Below are 14,465 nucleotides of genomic sequence, written 5' to 3' on the forward strand. Positions count from 1 at the left end.
GGCAGGAAGTGAACTAAAGAGCCTCCTGTTGAGGGTGAAATAGGAGAGTGAAAAAGCTAGCTTAAAACTTGATACAGCCACTATGGAAGAGGGTATGGCGATTCCTTAAAAAACTAGGAATAAAACCACCATATGATCCAGCAATCCCACTCCTAGGCATATAACCTGAGAAAACAAAAATTGAAAGAGACATTTGTATCCCATTGGTCATTGCAGCACTATTTACAATAGCTAGAACATGGAAGCAACCTAGATGTCCATCGACATATGAATGGATAAAGAAGTGGTGGTATATATACACAGTGGAATATTACTCAGCCATAAACACATTTGAGTCGGTTCTAATGAGGTGGATGAACCTAGAACCTATTATACAAAGTGAAGTAAGTCAGAAAGAGAAAGATAAATATTGTATTCTAACACATATATATGGAATCTAGAAAAATAGTACTGCAGAATTTGCTTACAGGGCAACAAGGGAGAAACAGACAGAATAGACTTATGGACATGGGGAAGGAGGAGGAGAGGGTGAGATATATGGAAAGAGTAACATGGAAACGTACATTACCATATGTAAAATAGATAGCCAACTGAATTTGCTGTGTGGCTCAGGAAACTCAAACAGGGGCTCTGTATCAGCCTAGAGGGGTGGGATGGGAAGGAAGATGGGAGGGAGGTTCAAAAGGGAGGGGACATATGTATACCTATGGGTGATTCATGTTGAGGTTTGACAGAGAACAGCAAAATTCTGTAAAGCAATTATCCTTCAATAAAAAATAAATTAATTAAAAGAAAACACACACACACACACACTCAACATTGAATAAAATAAGATCATGGCATTTGGTCCCAAAATCTTCATGATAAATATAGAAGGGATAAAAAAAGGAAGCATTGTCAGATATTATTTTCTTGGGCTGCAAAGTCACTGCAGATGGTTACTGCTGCCATGATTTTGAAAGACACTTACTCCTTGGAAGAAAAGCTATGACACACTAAACAGTGTATTAAAAATCAAAGACATACTTTGCAGGCAAAGGTCTCTATTGTTAAAACTATGATTTTTCCTACAGTCATGTATGGATTTGAGGGTTGGACCAGAAATAAGGCTGTTGTTGTTTAGTCACTCACTTGTTTGTGACTCTTTGGGGCCCCCGTGGGCTGCAGCATGCCAGGCTTCCCTGTCCTTCGTCATCACCCAGAGTTTGCTCAACTTGATGTCCATCAAGTCAGTGATGCCATCCAACAATCTCATTCTCTTGACCCCTTCTCCTCCTGCCCTCAATCTTTGCCAGCATCAGACTCTTTTCCAGTGAGTCAGCTCTTCACAACAGGTTTTCAAAATATTGAAGCTTCAACTTCAGCATCAGCCCTTCCAATGAATATTCAGGGTTGATGTATTTAGGATTGACTGATTCAATCTTCTTGCTGTCCAAGGTACTCTCAAGAGTCTTCTCCAATGCCACAGTTCAAAGCCATCAATTCTTTGGTTCTCAGCCATTTTCTTATTATTCGCTTCTCACATCCATACATGACTACTGGAAAAACCATAGCTTTGACTATATGGACCTTTGTTGTCAAAGTAATGTCTGCTTTTTGATATGCTATCTAGGCTGTCATAGCTTTCCTTCCAAAGAGCAAGTGCCTTTTAATTTCATGGCTGCAGTCAGCATCTGCAGTGATTTTGGAGCCCAAGAAAATAAAGTCTGTCACTGTTTCCCTATCTATTTGCCATGAAGGGATGGGACGAAATGCCATGAACTTAATTTACTTAAAATTTTATTATTATTATGATTATTTTTGTTTACTTTACAATATTGTATTGGTTTTACCATACATCAACATGCATCCACCATGGTGTACACGTGTTCCGCATCCCATCCCTCTGTGTCATCCCTGTGCACCAGCCCCAAGCTTCCTGTATCCTGCATTGAACCTGGACTGGAGATCCGTTTCTTATATTATACATGTTTTAATGCCATTCTCCCAAATCATCCCCCCCTCCCTCTTCCACAGAGTCCAAAAGACTGTTCTATACATCTGTGTCTCTTTTGCTATCTCACATACAGGGTTATTGTTACCATCTTTCTAAATTCCATATATATGTGTTAGTATACTGTATTGGTGTTTTTCTTTCTGGCTTACTTCACTCTGTATAAATAGGCTCCAGTTTCATCCACCTCATTAGAACTGACTCAAATGTATTTTTTAATGGCTGCGTAATACTCCATTGTGTATATGTACCACAGCTTTCTTATCCATTCATCTGCTGATGGACATCTAGGTTGCTTCCATGTCCTGGCTATTATAAACAGTGCTGCAATGAACATTGAGGTACACGTGTCTCTTTCAATTCTTGCTTCCTCAGTGTGTATGCCCAGCAGTGGGATTGCTGGTTCATATGGCAGTTCTATTTCCAGTTTTTCAAGGAATCTCCACACTGTTCTCCATAGTGGCTGTACTAGTTTGCATTCCTGCCAAAAGTGTAAGAGGGTTCCCTTTTCTCCACATCCTCTCCAGCATTTATTGCTTGTGACTTTTGGATGGCAGCCTTTCTGACCGGGGTGAAATGGAACCTCGGTGAACTTAATTTTTGAATGTTGAGTTTTAAGCCAGCTTTTTCACTCTCCTCTTTCACTTTCATCAAGAGGCTCTTTAGTTCCTCTTCTCTCTGTCCCATTAAAGTGGTATCATCTGCCTATCTGAGGATGGTGATATTTCTCCTAGTAATCTTGATTCCAGCTTGTGAGTCATGTAGCCCAGTATTTCACATGATGTACTCTGCATAGAAGTTAAATAAGCAGGCTGACAATACACAATCTTGATGGACTCCTTTCCCAATTTGGAACCAGTCTGTTGTTCCATGTATGGTTCTAACTATTGCTTCTTATCCTGCATACAGTCTTCTCAGGAGACAGGTAAGTTTGCCTGGTATTCCTTTTTCTTTAGGAATTTTACACAGTTTCTTGTGATCCATGCAGTCAAAGGCTTTATTGTTGTCAGTGAAGCAGAAGTAGATAATTTTCTGGAATTCTCTTGTCTTTTCTACGATCCAGTGGATGCTGGTAATTTGATTTCTGGTTCCTTTGTCTTTTCAAAATCCAGTTGTACATCTGGAAGTTCTTATTTCTCATACTGCTGAAGTCCAGCTTGAAGAATGTTGAGCATAATCTTGCTAGCATGTGAAATGAGTGCAGTTGTATGGTAGTTTGAATATTCTTTGACATTGCCTTTCTTTAGGATTGGCATGAAAATCGGTCATTTCCTGTCCTATGGTCACTGCTGAGTTCCAAATTTGCTGCCATATTTAGTGCAGCTCTTTAGCGGCAGCATCTTTTAGGATTTGAAATAGTTCACCTGGAATTCCATCACCTTCATTAGCTTTGTTTATGATAATGCTCCCTAAAGCCCACTTGACTTTGCACTCCAGGATGTCTACCTCTAGGTGTCTAGCCACACCATCATGGCTGTCCAGGTAATTAAGAACTATTTTGTATGTTTCTTCTGTGTATTCTTGCTTGATCTCTTTTGCTTTTTTAAAATATCCTTGCCATTTCTGTCCTGTACTGTGCCCAGTTTTGCATGAAGCATTTCTTGGTATCTCTAATTTTCTTGAAGCAATCTCTAGTATTCCCATTCTATTATTTCCCTTTATTTCTTTGCATTGTTCACTTATGAATGTTTTCTTATTTCTCCTTACCATTCTCTGGAACTCTGCATTCAGTTGGGTATATCTTTCCCTTTCTCCTCTGCCTTTCACTTCTCTTCTTTTCTCAGCTATTTATAAGGCCTCCTCAGACAACTGCTTTGCCTTTTTGCATTTCTATTCCTTGATGATGGTTTTGGTCAGTTCCTTTACATCATTATAAAGCTTTTTAACATTTAATATGCATGAGATCAGTAGCAATCACTTCTTTTTCACCTTTGATTGTATTAATCTGTGTTTTCTCCCCTAATATCTTGTTTAATTTTACTAGGAGTTCAGTAATACACATAACTTTTCCTTTTTTTTTCCCATTAGGAGATTTGTCTATTAGTATTTTAGGCCACTTAAAGGGGTAAAACAGACTGCTTGTCAAATATCTCTGAATGTTATTTCAAATGGTAATTGACATTTGATTATTTGCCTACATCATTATTGACAGTAAAAATTAATAATCTTCCTGTGCTGTTAGGCATTTACTCCTTTGTCTTTTCATCCATTTTTATCCCTCTTTCATAAATTGAACTATATTAATGATTTCATTTTTAGCAGAGAGTTAACTTAGTTTTTTTAACTTCTTTTTATTTAAAATGTTTATTCATACAGAGATAATTATCTTTTTAACATTTAAAAATGCATTTTTAAAATGGAGATATTGATTTGAAATATTATGTAAATTTCATGTGTGCAAAATGCTGATTCACAATTTTTTAGTGTTATATTCCATTTATAGTAATTATAAACGATTGGCTACATTCCTCATGTTATGTATTCCTGTAGCATATTTATTTTATACTTATACAGATTATACAAGTAATTTAAACCTCTTTAACTGCTTTCCCTATTTTGCCCCTCTGAACATTCATTTCCTCACTAACTTATTAACCACTAATTTACTTTTTATGCCTGTGAATCTGTTTTCTCTGGTTTGTTTCATTCATTTTTAAAATTTTTTTGATTTCATATATTTTTTTAGATTTTCACCATTAACATACAGTAACCGTCTCTCTTATTTTGCTTAATACAATACTTTCCAGGTCCATCTTGTTGCAAATGGCAAAATTTTATTATTTAGGCAAGTTTTTGTCAATTGACATGATCACCACTCCTTACCGTCTTATTTTCTGACCTCGCTTTCTCTCTCACCTGTCTACATTTTTAGCTATCGATCATATATATTTTAACACAATTTAGATTCATCTAGTTAATATTTCCATGTTGTTTTGCACACTCTTAATTTTCACTTTTGCATTTCTGCTTACTTGTCTTAGTTTTCTAAAGGCAAACTTGTATTATTTCTTTACACATTGCCCCAATAATTCATAATCAAATAAAATTATCATTTAGTTTTCATTTTGTGGTAATACTATATTAATTCTGTTTGAAAAAAAGTAATCCATTCCATAAGAGTATAATTTAAGAATAGGAGAGAGCTTAAGGATAATCAGTTTCTCTATGACCAAGTAGAAAAGATATTTTTATCATGGACTTAGGAAATATGTAGAGCTCTTTGTTGTTGTTCAGTTGCCAAGTCATGTCCGACTCTGTGACCCCATGCACTGCAGCATGCCAGGCTTCTCTGTCCCTCACCATCTCCCAGAGTTTGCCTAAGTTCATGTCTATTGAATTGGTGATGCCATCCAATGATCTCATCCTCTGTTGCCCGTTTCTCCTTCTGCCTTCAATCTTTCCCAGCATTGGGGTCTTTTCCAATGAGTCACCTGTTCAAAACAAGTGGCCAAAGTACTGGAGCTTCTTTACCTTAACCAAGAGTAGTACTTTTATCAGGCCAAGCTGGAAATCAAGAAACCAAAGTCAAATCCTCTTATCCTGTATCTAGTTAGACATAACTATTATCCCAAGGCAACCAATTTTCTTAGTGATACATTGGAGTTGAGGGGCTCATTAACCATAGGAAACAGGCTTTGACACATTTTTACAGTTATCAAATATTAACTCCCAGGATCATTTTCTTGGCTATGAATGAGGGAGATAGAGACTTCTATGAAAAAGTCAATGGGAAGAGAAAGCCTATATTCTAGATTTGCTAGTAAAACAAAACTAAGGCAAAAAAAAATTAATATATTGGCATTTCCAAGATACCCTCCAAAGTGTCAGTGTCTCACACCATTCTAGATTCTGAGTTTATCACGTTCTTCATGTCTATAGGAGAAAATATTCTTGTATGAATTGAAAGAGTCTGAATATAAATATGAATTTTATCAGGATAGCTTAATTTGCCTTCAGAGACCATAGTTTTCCATTTCAAATATGGTTGGCAAAAATAAGCTAATCTTCAGTTAAAGGATCTAATTTTCAGGAGATATTATCAAAGGAAAAAATGGGATAAAGTTTATTTCTTCTACTGCACAGAAATTGCCATTATTTTCTGGGGAAAGTAATAAAAAATAAATACAGCCTCATTTCAAATAGCAAATTTAATGATACTGACAGCATGCTGCTGCTGCTGCTGCTAAGTTGCTTGAGTTGTGTCCAACTCTGTGCGACTCCATAGACAGCAGCCCATCAGGCTCTCCCGTCCCTGGGATTCTCGAGGCAAGGATACTGGAGTGGGTTGCCATTTCCTTCTCCAATGTATGAAAGTGAAAATTAAAAGTGAAGTCACTCAGTCGTGTCCAACTCCTAGCAACTCCATGGACTGCAGCCTACCAGGCTCCTCCACCCATGGTATTTTCCAGGCAAGAGTACTGGAGTGAGGTGCCATTGCCTTCTCTGACTGACAGCATACTTTATATTAAATTTCTATTTTATTTTCCAACATGTTTTTATTAATAAATTCAAGGAGATATTTTAATAATGCTTCTAAACATTATAACATTTTTTCTTGGTGACATGACATTTTAATTGAAATACATATTTTTATTTCATATAAAATAGATTTTATTTCTATATGTGGTTTCTAGTAATCTTCTTAAAACAATCTCCATTTTTGTAAGGCTGCCAAATCTACCTTTTTTTGATATGAGAAACAATGGAGATTACTGACATCTAAAATTTTGTTACAGAGGGGAAAACTGATCTTTTTCATGTAACTTAAAAGAGTTAGGACCTTGTTTTTAGGCTAATAAGAAAAATGGGCATTGATGACATATACATCTGTCTTAACTGGAAGAATGAAATGAGGTGCTGAAAGACTTTATGTAGAGAGAGCAGAGAGTTTTTCATTTGGCTTTCTTTTTAGAGGTACTGTTTTTATAGGATCGCATTCACTTATTTGAAGAAAAGGCTATTCTCTGGACCATGTTTTTGAAGGCTTGCTGCACTTGCTGATTTCTTAGGGTGTATATAAATGGATTCAAAAGAGGAGCCACTGAGGTATTGAGCACAGCCACTCCTTTGCTTAGAGTCACTCTTTCCCTTGCTGAAGGCTTAATGTACATGAAGATGCAGCTGCCATAAGACAGAGAGACAACTATCATGTGGGAGGAACACGTGGAAAAGGCTTTTTTTCTTTGATTCGTGGAAGGAATTCTCAGAATTGTCTGGATAATATATGTGTAGGATAGAATAACTAATGTTAAAGTGACCATGAGTGTTACCACAGCTAAAAATAATGCCATGAGTTCTAGAAAGTGAGTGCTCGTGCAGGAAAGCTGCAGGATGGGAGAAGCATCACATATGAAATGATCAACTATATTGGAGCCACAGAAATCCAATCGCAGCAGCAGGATTATTGGTGGAAAGATGATCAGGAATCCTGCAAGCCAGGAGCTAAAGACAAGAAGTATACAGACTTTACTGCTCATGATGGTGGTGTAATGCAGAGGTTTGCAGATGGCCACATAGCGGTCATAGGACATGGCAGCCAGGAGGTAAAATTCTGTCACCCCCAAGAAGATGAAGAAAAACAGCTGAGCCACACAGCCGTTATAAGAAATGGTTCTGTCCTCGGTCATGATCGCGACAAGGAATCTGGGAATGCAGACAGAAGTGAATGATATTTCTAGGAATGAGAAGTTTCGAAGGAAGAAATACATTGGAGTCTGCAGATGGGGATCTGAAAGGGTGAGGGTGATGATGACCAGGTTCCCAGTCACGCTTAGCATGTAGGTAACAAGAAGAAATAGGAACAGTACAACCTGCCACTTTGGATCACTTGTCAAACCAAGAAGGATAAACTCGGTAACTTCTGTGTAATTTCTCATTATTTTCCTTCATTATAGTAATATTCTTTGTTTTAGCTGTAAAACAGATGAAGAAATTTTTTAAAAAATTATGGCACCAGCAAAGGAATACACACACACACGCGCACGCACATACACACACACACAATATTGCTTCCTTGTACTTTTAGAGGAAAATTTTTTAGTAGTATATAGTAAAAAAAGACTTTTAAAATTTGCAATTTATTATGTCATGCATTAATTCACTATCCCGTATTTCCTTCATTGTTTTCTCACACATATCAGTAAAAACAAACAAAAAAAAACTTTCTTCTGAATGCTTCAATATATTCCTGAAAAAAAAGAGAAAAGGAGGCTCAAATCTCTGATTTTAAAACTTCAAATAAAACTGAGAGCTTACCTCCAGTGTATCCCAATATTATGGAAGATATACTTTTATTGCTTTCTGCTTCATACAAATTTTAAATTTTTCTATTTTGTATAAACATTTCTTTTTCCTTATCCATTTGAAACTTTTACAATCTGTGGAGATACCTTAGTAACTTAGTTGTCCAACTGGTAGAGTAACATGTCCCTGATAATAGTATAGCACTAGAGCCACATATATATCAATGCACTGAAAGTTAAAAGTGAAAGTGAAGTCTCTGAGTCGTGTCTGACTCTTAGTGACCCCATGGACTGCAGTTTACCAGGCTCCTCTGTCCTTGGGATTTTCCAGGCAAGAGTACTGGAGTGGGGTGCCATTGCCTTCTCCAATATATATATATATATATATATATATATATATATATATATATATATATAAAATACATAAATATATATATATATATATATAAAATACATAAAAGTAGTACTTTTACTTAAGTCTTAATTTTAATTTTTTGTAAACTACTAGCATCCTTACTTATTTCCAAAGTCATTTGGCACTTCTCCACAATCTCGCCTATTTTTTTCCTAAGGGGTAATGAAAAGGAATAGTAAACATTCAAGGTAAGTTTTGGAGAGGCAAAGATTCTCTTTCTTTTTCTACTTCTTTCCTCTTTTTTTTTTTTGCTTGTATAGTAACTCGATATTATACAGAGTTTGTTTAATTATTTAATCCTTATTTAGTATTATTTTCCACTAAAACTTTAGATATGCTGTCATCTAAATAATTCTTTTTAATAGTTTATATCTAGAAAGACTGCCTAAGTCTGCAATGCCTCATGTGTTTTCTATAGTCTTCAGAGGTTTCAGAGCTTTTGAAAAATACTATTTTCTCAGTATCAGCCAATTAATTCAATATGTTAATAAACTTACTTAGATTCTTTACTTATAAAATTTCTGGGAGGGATATATTCCCACTTTCAGTCTTCTCTTTCTGGTCATAAAATAAGCTATTTTTTTGTCTTTTGCCTTTATATGATGAATGCTAACTTTCTCTATATATAAAATGTGCAAAGCTAGTATTAAAAGAATATCTATAATTGTTAAAACACATCAAGTGTGTTATTTTGAATAATGTACAAAAATGATTACATGGTGTCTTGATATTTATGATATTAAAAATGATTATGGAAAGATATGTAGACAAGAACACAAAAATGATGAAAGTCCTGTTAATCACAAAATATTTATGCTATAATGAATAAAAATGTTGCATAAAATTATTAAATAGTAGCTTCAAAATTTTCTTTATATATTGCATATAAATGTGTGGTTTAATTTTATTTATACATAGTACATAATTGAGATTATTTGTATAAGCATAATTATATACTATTAAGGCCAATTTATATTTTTGTAAAAAGCTATCAAAGAAGTACTTACATTTATGGTAAATATGACTGGTTAGTATCACTTTTTTTATTTTATTTTTTAACTTTATAATATTGTATTGGTTTTGCCATATATCAACATGAATCCACCACAGGTATACACGTGTTCCCCATCCTGAACCCTCCTCCCTCCTCCCTGCCCGTACCATCCTTCTGGGTCGTCCCAGTGCACCAGCCCCAAGCATCCAGTATCATGCATCGAACCTGGACTGGCGACTCGTTTCATATATGATATTATACATGTTTCAATGCAATTCTCCGAAATCATCCCACCCTCTCCCTCTTCCACAAAGTCCAAAATACTGTTCTATACATCAGTGTCTATGGGGTGGCTAAGAGTTGGACATGACTGAGTGACTTCACTTTCACTTTTCACTTTCATGCATTGGAGAAGGAAATGACAACCCACTCCAGTGTTCTTGCCTGGAGAATCCCAGGGACGGGGGAGCCTGGTGGGCTGCTGTCTATGGGGTCACACAGAGTCGGACACGACTGAAGAGACTTAGCATAGCATAGCATAGCATACAGTATCACTTCTAATAACTTCTTTAATTTGCTTCAACTAAGTACTTTGGGATTTTTCAAAAGCTTTTGCAATCTGTTTCCCCTTTGTCATCATATATTTGTAACTAAATAACCAAAATATCAATAATGAAGAATAACTGTAAGACCCCCCTCTACAGTGTTTACACAAAGGGTATGTATCAACACACTTCTAAATAGTAAAGCAAATGTCTCCAGTCTCCAAAGATCTCAGTTCCCAGGATTATTTCCTACCTATTGTCACTTAAAGAAGTATTATCTTAGTACTTGATATAATTGAAATGAAAGCTGATGTAATGTCTTTTCAAGCTTGGTGAGCAAGATGATACAATTTTTTATGCAGAAGTAATATTATTCAAGATAGCCATACTTTTATCTGCGCTATTACAATGGACTCAGGGGGATTAATTGATGAAAAAACAAAACGCACAATGGAGATTGGTCTCAAGACACCAACCACTAAACAGTGGTCCAAACTAGTAAATAATTTCAAATAAAATATTTAGGTGAGAGTGGCCTGAAATTGGAGCAGGAAAATATATAGAAAGATATACATTTTCATAATAATCCAAAACTTCATAAGGAGTAGAAACAATAACCAAGCAGTAGAGATAAGCAGGTCTTAAGTGCCAACAGACTAGGCTGTGAACAAGTGAGAGTGTTAGCTGCTCAATTGTGTCTGACTCTCTGCAACCCCATGGACTGTATTTCAACAGGCTCCTTGCCCCTGGAATTCTCCAGGCAAGAATACTGAAGTGGGTTGCCATTCTTTTCTCTAGTGGATTTTCCTGACCCAGGGATAAAATCCAGATTTCCTGTATTCCAGGTGGTTTCTTTACCGACTGAGCCACCAGGGAAGCCCCATGAAAAAGTTGTTTTTTCTCGAATCATAAAGAAAACATGATGATGTTTAAGACATCCATTATTCTACACTATAAGGTATCAATTATTCTACACTATAAGAGATGTCAGGCTTATTTTTAAGTTTTTATATATTTTCATTGAATGTTGACATAAAATATTTGATCATGATTAGACCCATTACCATTGATTCATTCAATAATTATTTTTGACATCTTTTCTGAGAATATAGAGGTGACAAAGATAGCTTTCTACATAATTTTCACTTCTTACAAAAAATTGTGAGAATTCTACATTGTTTTTGAAATCTCAGATTCCCTTTCTCTCTTTTTTTTTTTTTTCATTTTTTTTTATTTTTTTTATTCTTCCAATTTTATTTTATTTTTAAACTTTACATAATTGTATTAGTTTTGCCAAATATCAAAATGAATCCGCCACAGGTATACATGTGTTCCCCATCCCGAACCCTCCTCCCTCCTCCCTCCCCATACCATCCCTCTGGGCCGTCCCAGTGCACCAGCCCCAAGCATCCAGCATCATGCATCGAACCTGGACTGGCAACTCGTTTCCTACATGATATTTTACATGTTTCATTGCCATTCTCCCAAATCTTCCCACCCTCTCCCTCTCCCACAGAGTCCATAAGACTGTTCCCTTTCTCTTGTCCAATAAAAGCAATATTCTTTCCCAGCATTTTCTTGCTCACTGCTTTGATCTGAAAAGTTGTCTATAATATTCCATTCACATTAAGTTTTTGAGATTTGTATTATGTTGCTTTTTAATCCAGGAGTTCCATATAATGTATAGCTTAAATTAAATGAAACCTGGGATTATTTAATGACCTTAATAGAAATTCCTGAACAAAGAATTTTAAATTATTTTTACTGTTTCTTTGGGAGACAAATGAAGTTATTCATGATATATGATTAAGTAATACACAGAATATACTGAAGAAAGAGACGATTAAAAAGAACTTCATTAACATGACATAAACATACTCATGTTTAATTATAATGTCACAATAGCTTTTGTCTGATGTTTATCTGTAAACCACAGTGTCATTTAAAATTACACATCATGGACAACCTGTCACTAAATAAAGCTACATGGAAAATTAATGTATAAGTCCTCATCTTAGCTTGCTTACATATGCAAAGAGTCTATTTCCAAATAAGGTCAAAGCTTCAGACTCCAGATGGACATGAATTTCTTGAAGAGCACTATGCAAACCAGTCAAGTACTGAAAACAAATACTTCTTAGGACAATGTTAAACAATAACATATCTCCACTGAGCATAGCGATTCATGTGCTTTCAAAGTTTTTCATAGAATCTGCTTTTTACCAGTGTTTTCAATAATGGATTATATGAATGTACATGCTCTTAAGAAACAATACCTTAAGACTAGGCTTTGAGGACCATTTTAAGCAGTAAAATCACAAATAAAAATACAAAAATTTAAAAATTATGGCATGAGATAGGCCATGAAAAAGGAATGTGTTTAAGACATAAGAGCTGAAAAAACAAAGGAGAGTATTACTTTGTTTAACCTCAGCTGGAAATGTGTGTAAAGGTTTCTTGAATCCAAGACTTAAAGGGCAACTTTAGGAGAAATGTTTAACATGTTTCAATAGCAGATCTCCCACTTTAATTGTCAACCCCATGTCCCTTTTTCCTCTGTTAAAAAGACACTGGAAAGACATACTTGTTTCAACTCTGGACATCTTAGAGAAAAAGTTTGTTCTGTTAATGAATAGCTTTACTTTCTTTTTTTTTTAAATTAGAGAATAGTTAATTTATAATATTGTGATGTCTTTTGCCATACATCAACATGAATCAGCATTAGGTATATATATATCCCCTCCTTCCTGAACCTCCCACCCACATCCATCCCCATCCCACCCTGCTAGGTTGTCACAGAGCACTGTCTTTGAGTTCCCCATGTCATGCTCTCATATCATGTCACCCTCTCCTTCCCAATCAATAGCTTTGAATATGCTGAATAAATTCCAATCAATCTGTCTCTTTAATCTATATGTTTAAAACTCTACTTTTTATAAATGAACTTATGTTACTTCAACTTCTTTTGTAATAAGTTAATTTGAAGTTGAAATGTATTAACCACCTGAGAATCCAGTGGTACTTCTCCCATCTACCCCAGGTGGCATGGAAAATCCAGAATTTTTGATAAGTGCACTCATTTCAGTAAATTCAGCATGATATAAAATTGTGTTTCTTTTTCCCTATGCCCAGGGAATTCATCCAAACATAAGTTTCCATATTTATGGTAAAATAAATCAGCAATTAGTTAAAATAATCTAACATCATGTAAAGCATGGTGACTATAGATAATAATTCTGTGTAATGTATTTGAAAGTTGCTAAGAGAGTAGATCTTAAAAGTTCTCATCACAAAAAATGATTGTAACTATTTGTGGTGGTGGGGTGTTAACTAGACCTATTTTGGTGATTATTTTGTGATTTATACAAATATCTAATCTGAAACTAATTCAATGTTATATGTCAATTCTATCTCAATAAAAATAATTTTAAAAAGGAAAGAAAACATGAAACAGATGGGATTCTGTCCATCAACATTTTTATGGCCTTGGAAAAGACAGACACCCTATTATCTGATGGTTGGATAATAGCTTAAACCCATAGTGAGTCTCCCTGAAGCTCACAGACTTCCTCTGCTGGTTCCCAGCTTTGCTGGAATTATCCTGAGTCCTGTGTGTCTGAACCTTTGGCCTCCTGAAGTCACAGGAGCAGGCCTTGGTGCTGTTTCTCCTTTCTGGTGCCTCTGGGAGGAGAATTGAAGAACAAGAGCTCTGTCATATTCCTGTTTCCAATGTGTTCCTTCCTGTGACTTCATCTTTGCCCTGCCAGGGAGAAACAGGCCTTGTAACGCTTTACACCTGCTCTTTGAAAACTCCTCAAACCCAGTCCACTTGTTCCCCATTTGTCTGGTGAGCCCAGCCATTGATCTTCTGGAGCTGGACTTGTTTATAAGTAAGAAGAGTTTTGCATCCCAGCATTTCAGAGGCCAAAGATAATCTACATTCCTCTGCGGTTGCTGCATTTTGTCTGGTTTGGTTTCATTGTCATCATTAATAAAGGATCAGGAACAAGACAAGGGTGTCCACTTTCACCATTATTATTCAACATAGTTCGGAAAGTCCTAGACACAGCAATCAGAGAAGAAAGAGAAATAAAAGGAATCCAGATCAGAAAAGAAGTAAAATTCTCACTGTTTGCAGATGACATGATATTGTACATAAAAAACCCTAAAGATAGTATCAAAAAATTACTAGAGCTAATCAGTGAATTCAGCAAAGTTGCAGGATACAAAATCAGTACACAGAAATCACTTGCATTTCTATATACTGAGAATGCAA

At 35.6% G+C, this 14,465-nt stretch overlaps 1 protein-coding gene across 1 annotated transcript; it reads right to left on the minus strand.

Moving 5' to 3' along the window:
• Positions 1-6,930: 6,930 nt before the first annotated feature.
• LOC147372150 (olfactory receptor 6C75) lies at positions 6,931-7,884 on the minus strand. Its single transcript, XM_086403968.1, has one exon. The coding sequence runs from the start codon at positions 7,867-7,869 to the stop codon at positions 6,931-6,933; it is 939 nt and encodes a 312-aa protein (XP_086260094.1). The 5' UTR covers positions 7,870-7,884.
• Positions 7,885-14,465: the final 6,581 nt, after the last annotated feature.

The sequence above is a fragment of the Bos grunniens genome, chromosome 5 (genome assembly GCF_055505025.1).
Source record: "Bos grunniens cultivar Pamir isolate PY7600 chromosome 5, Bosgru_T2T1.0, whole genome shotgun sequence".
NCBI lineage: Eukaryota > Metazoa > Chordata > Mammalia > Artiodactyla > Bovidae > Bos > Bos grunniens.

Bases quoted from the DNA above. Each gene is read 5' to 3' on its own strand.
- LOC147372150 (XM_086403968.1), bottom strand. From the start codon at position 7,869: ATGAGAAATTACACAGAAGTTACCGAGTTTATCCTTCTTGGTTTGACA.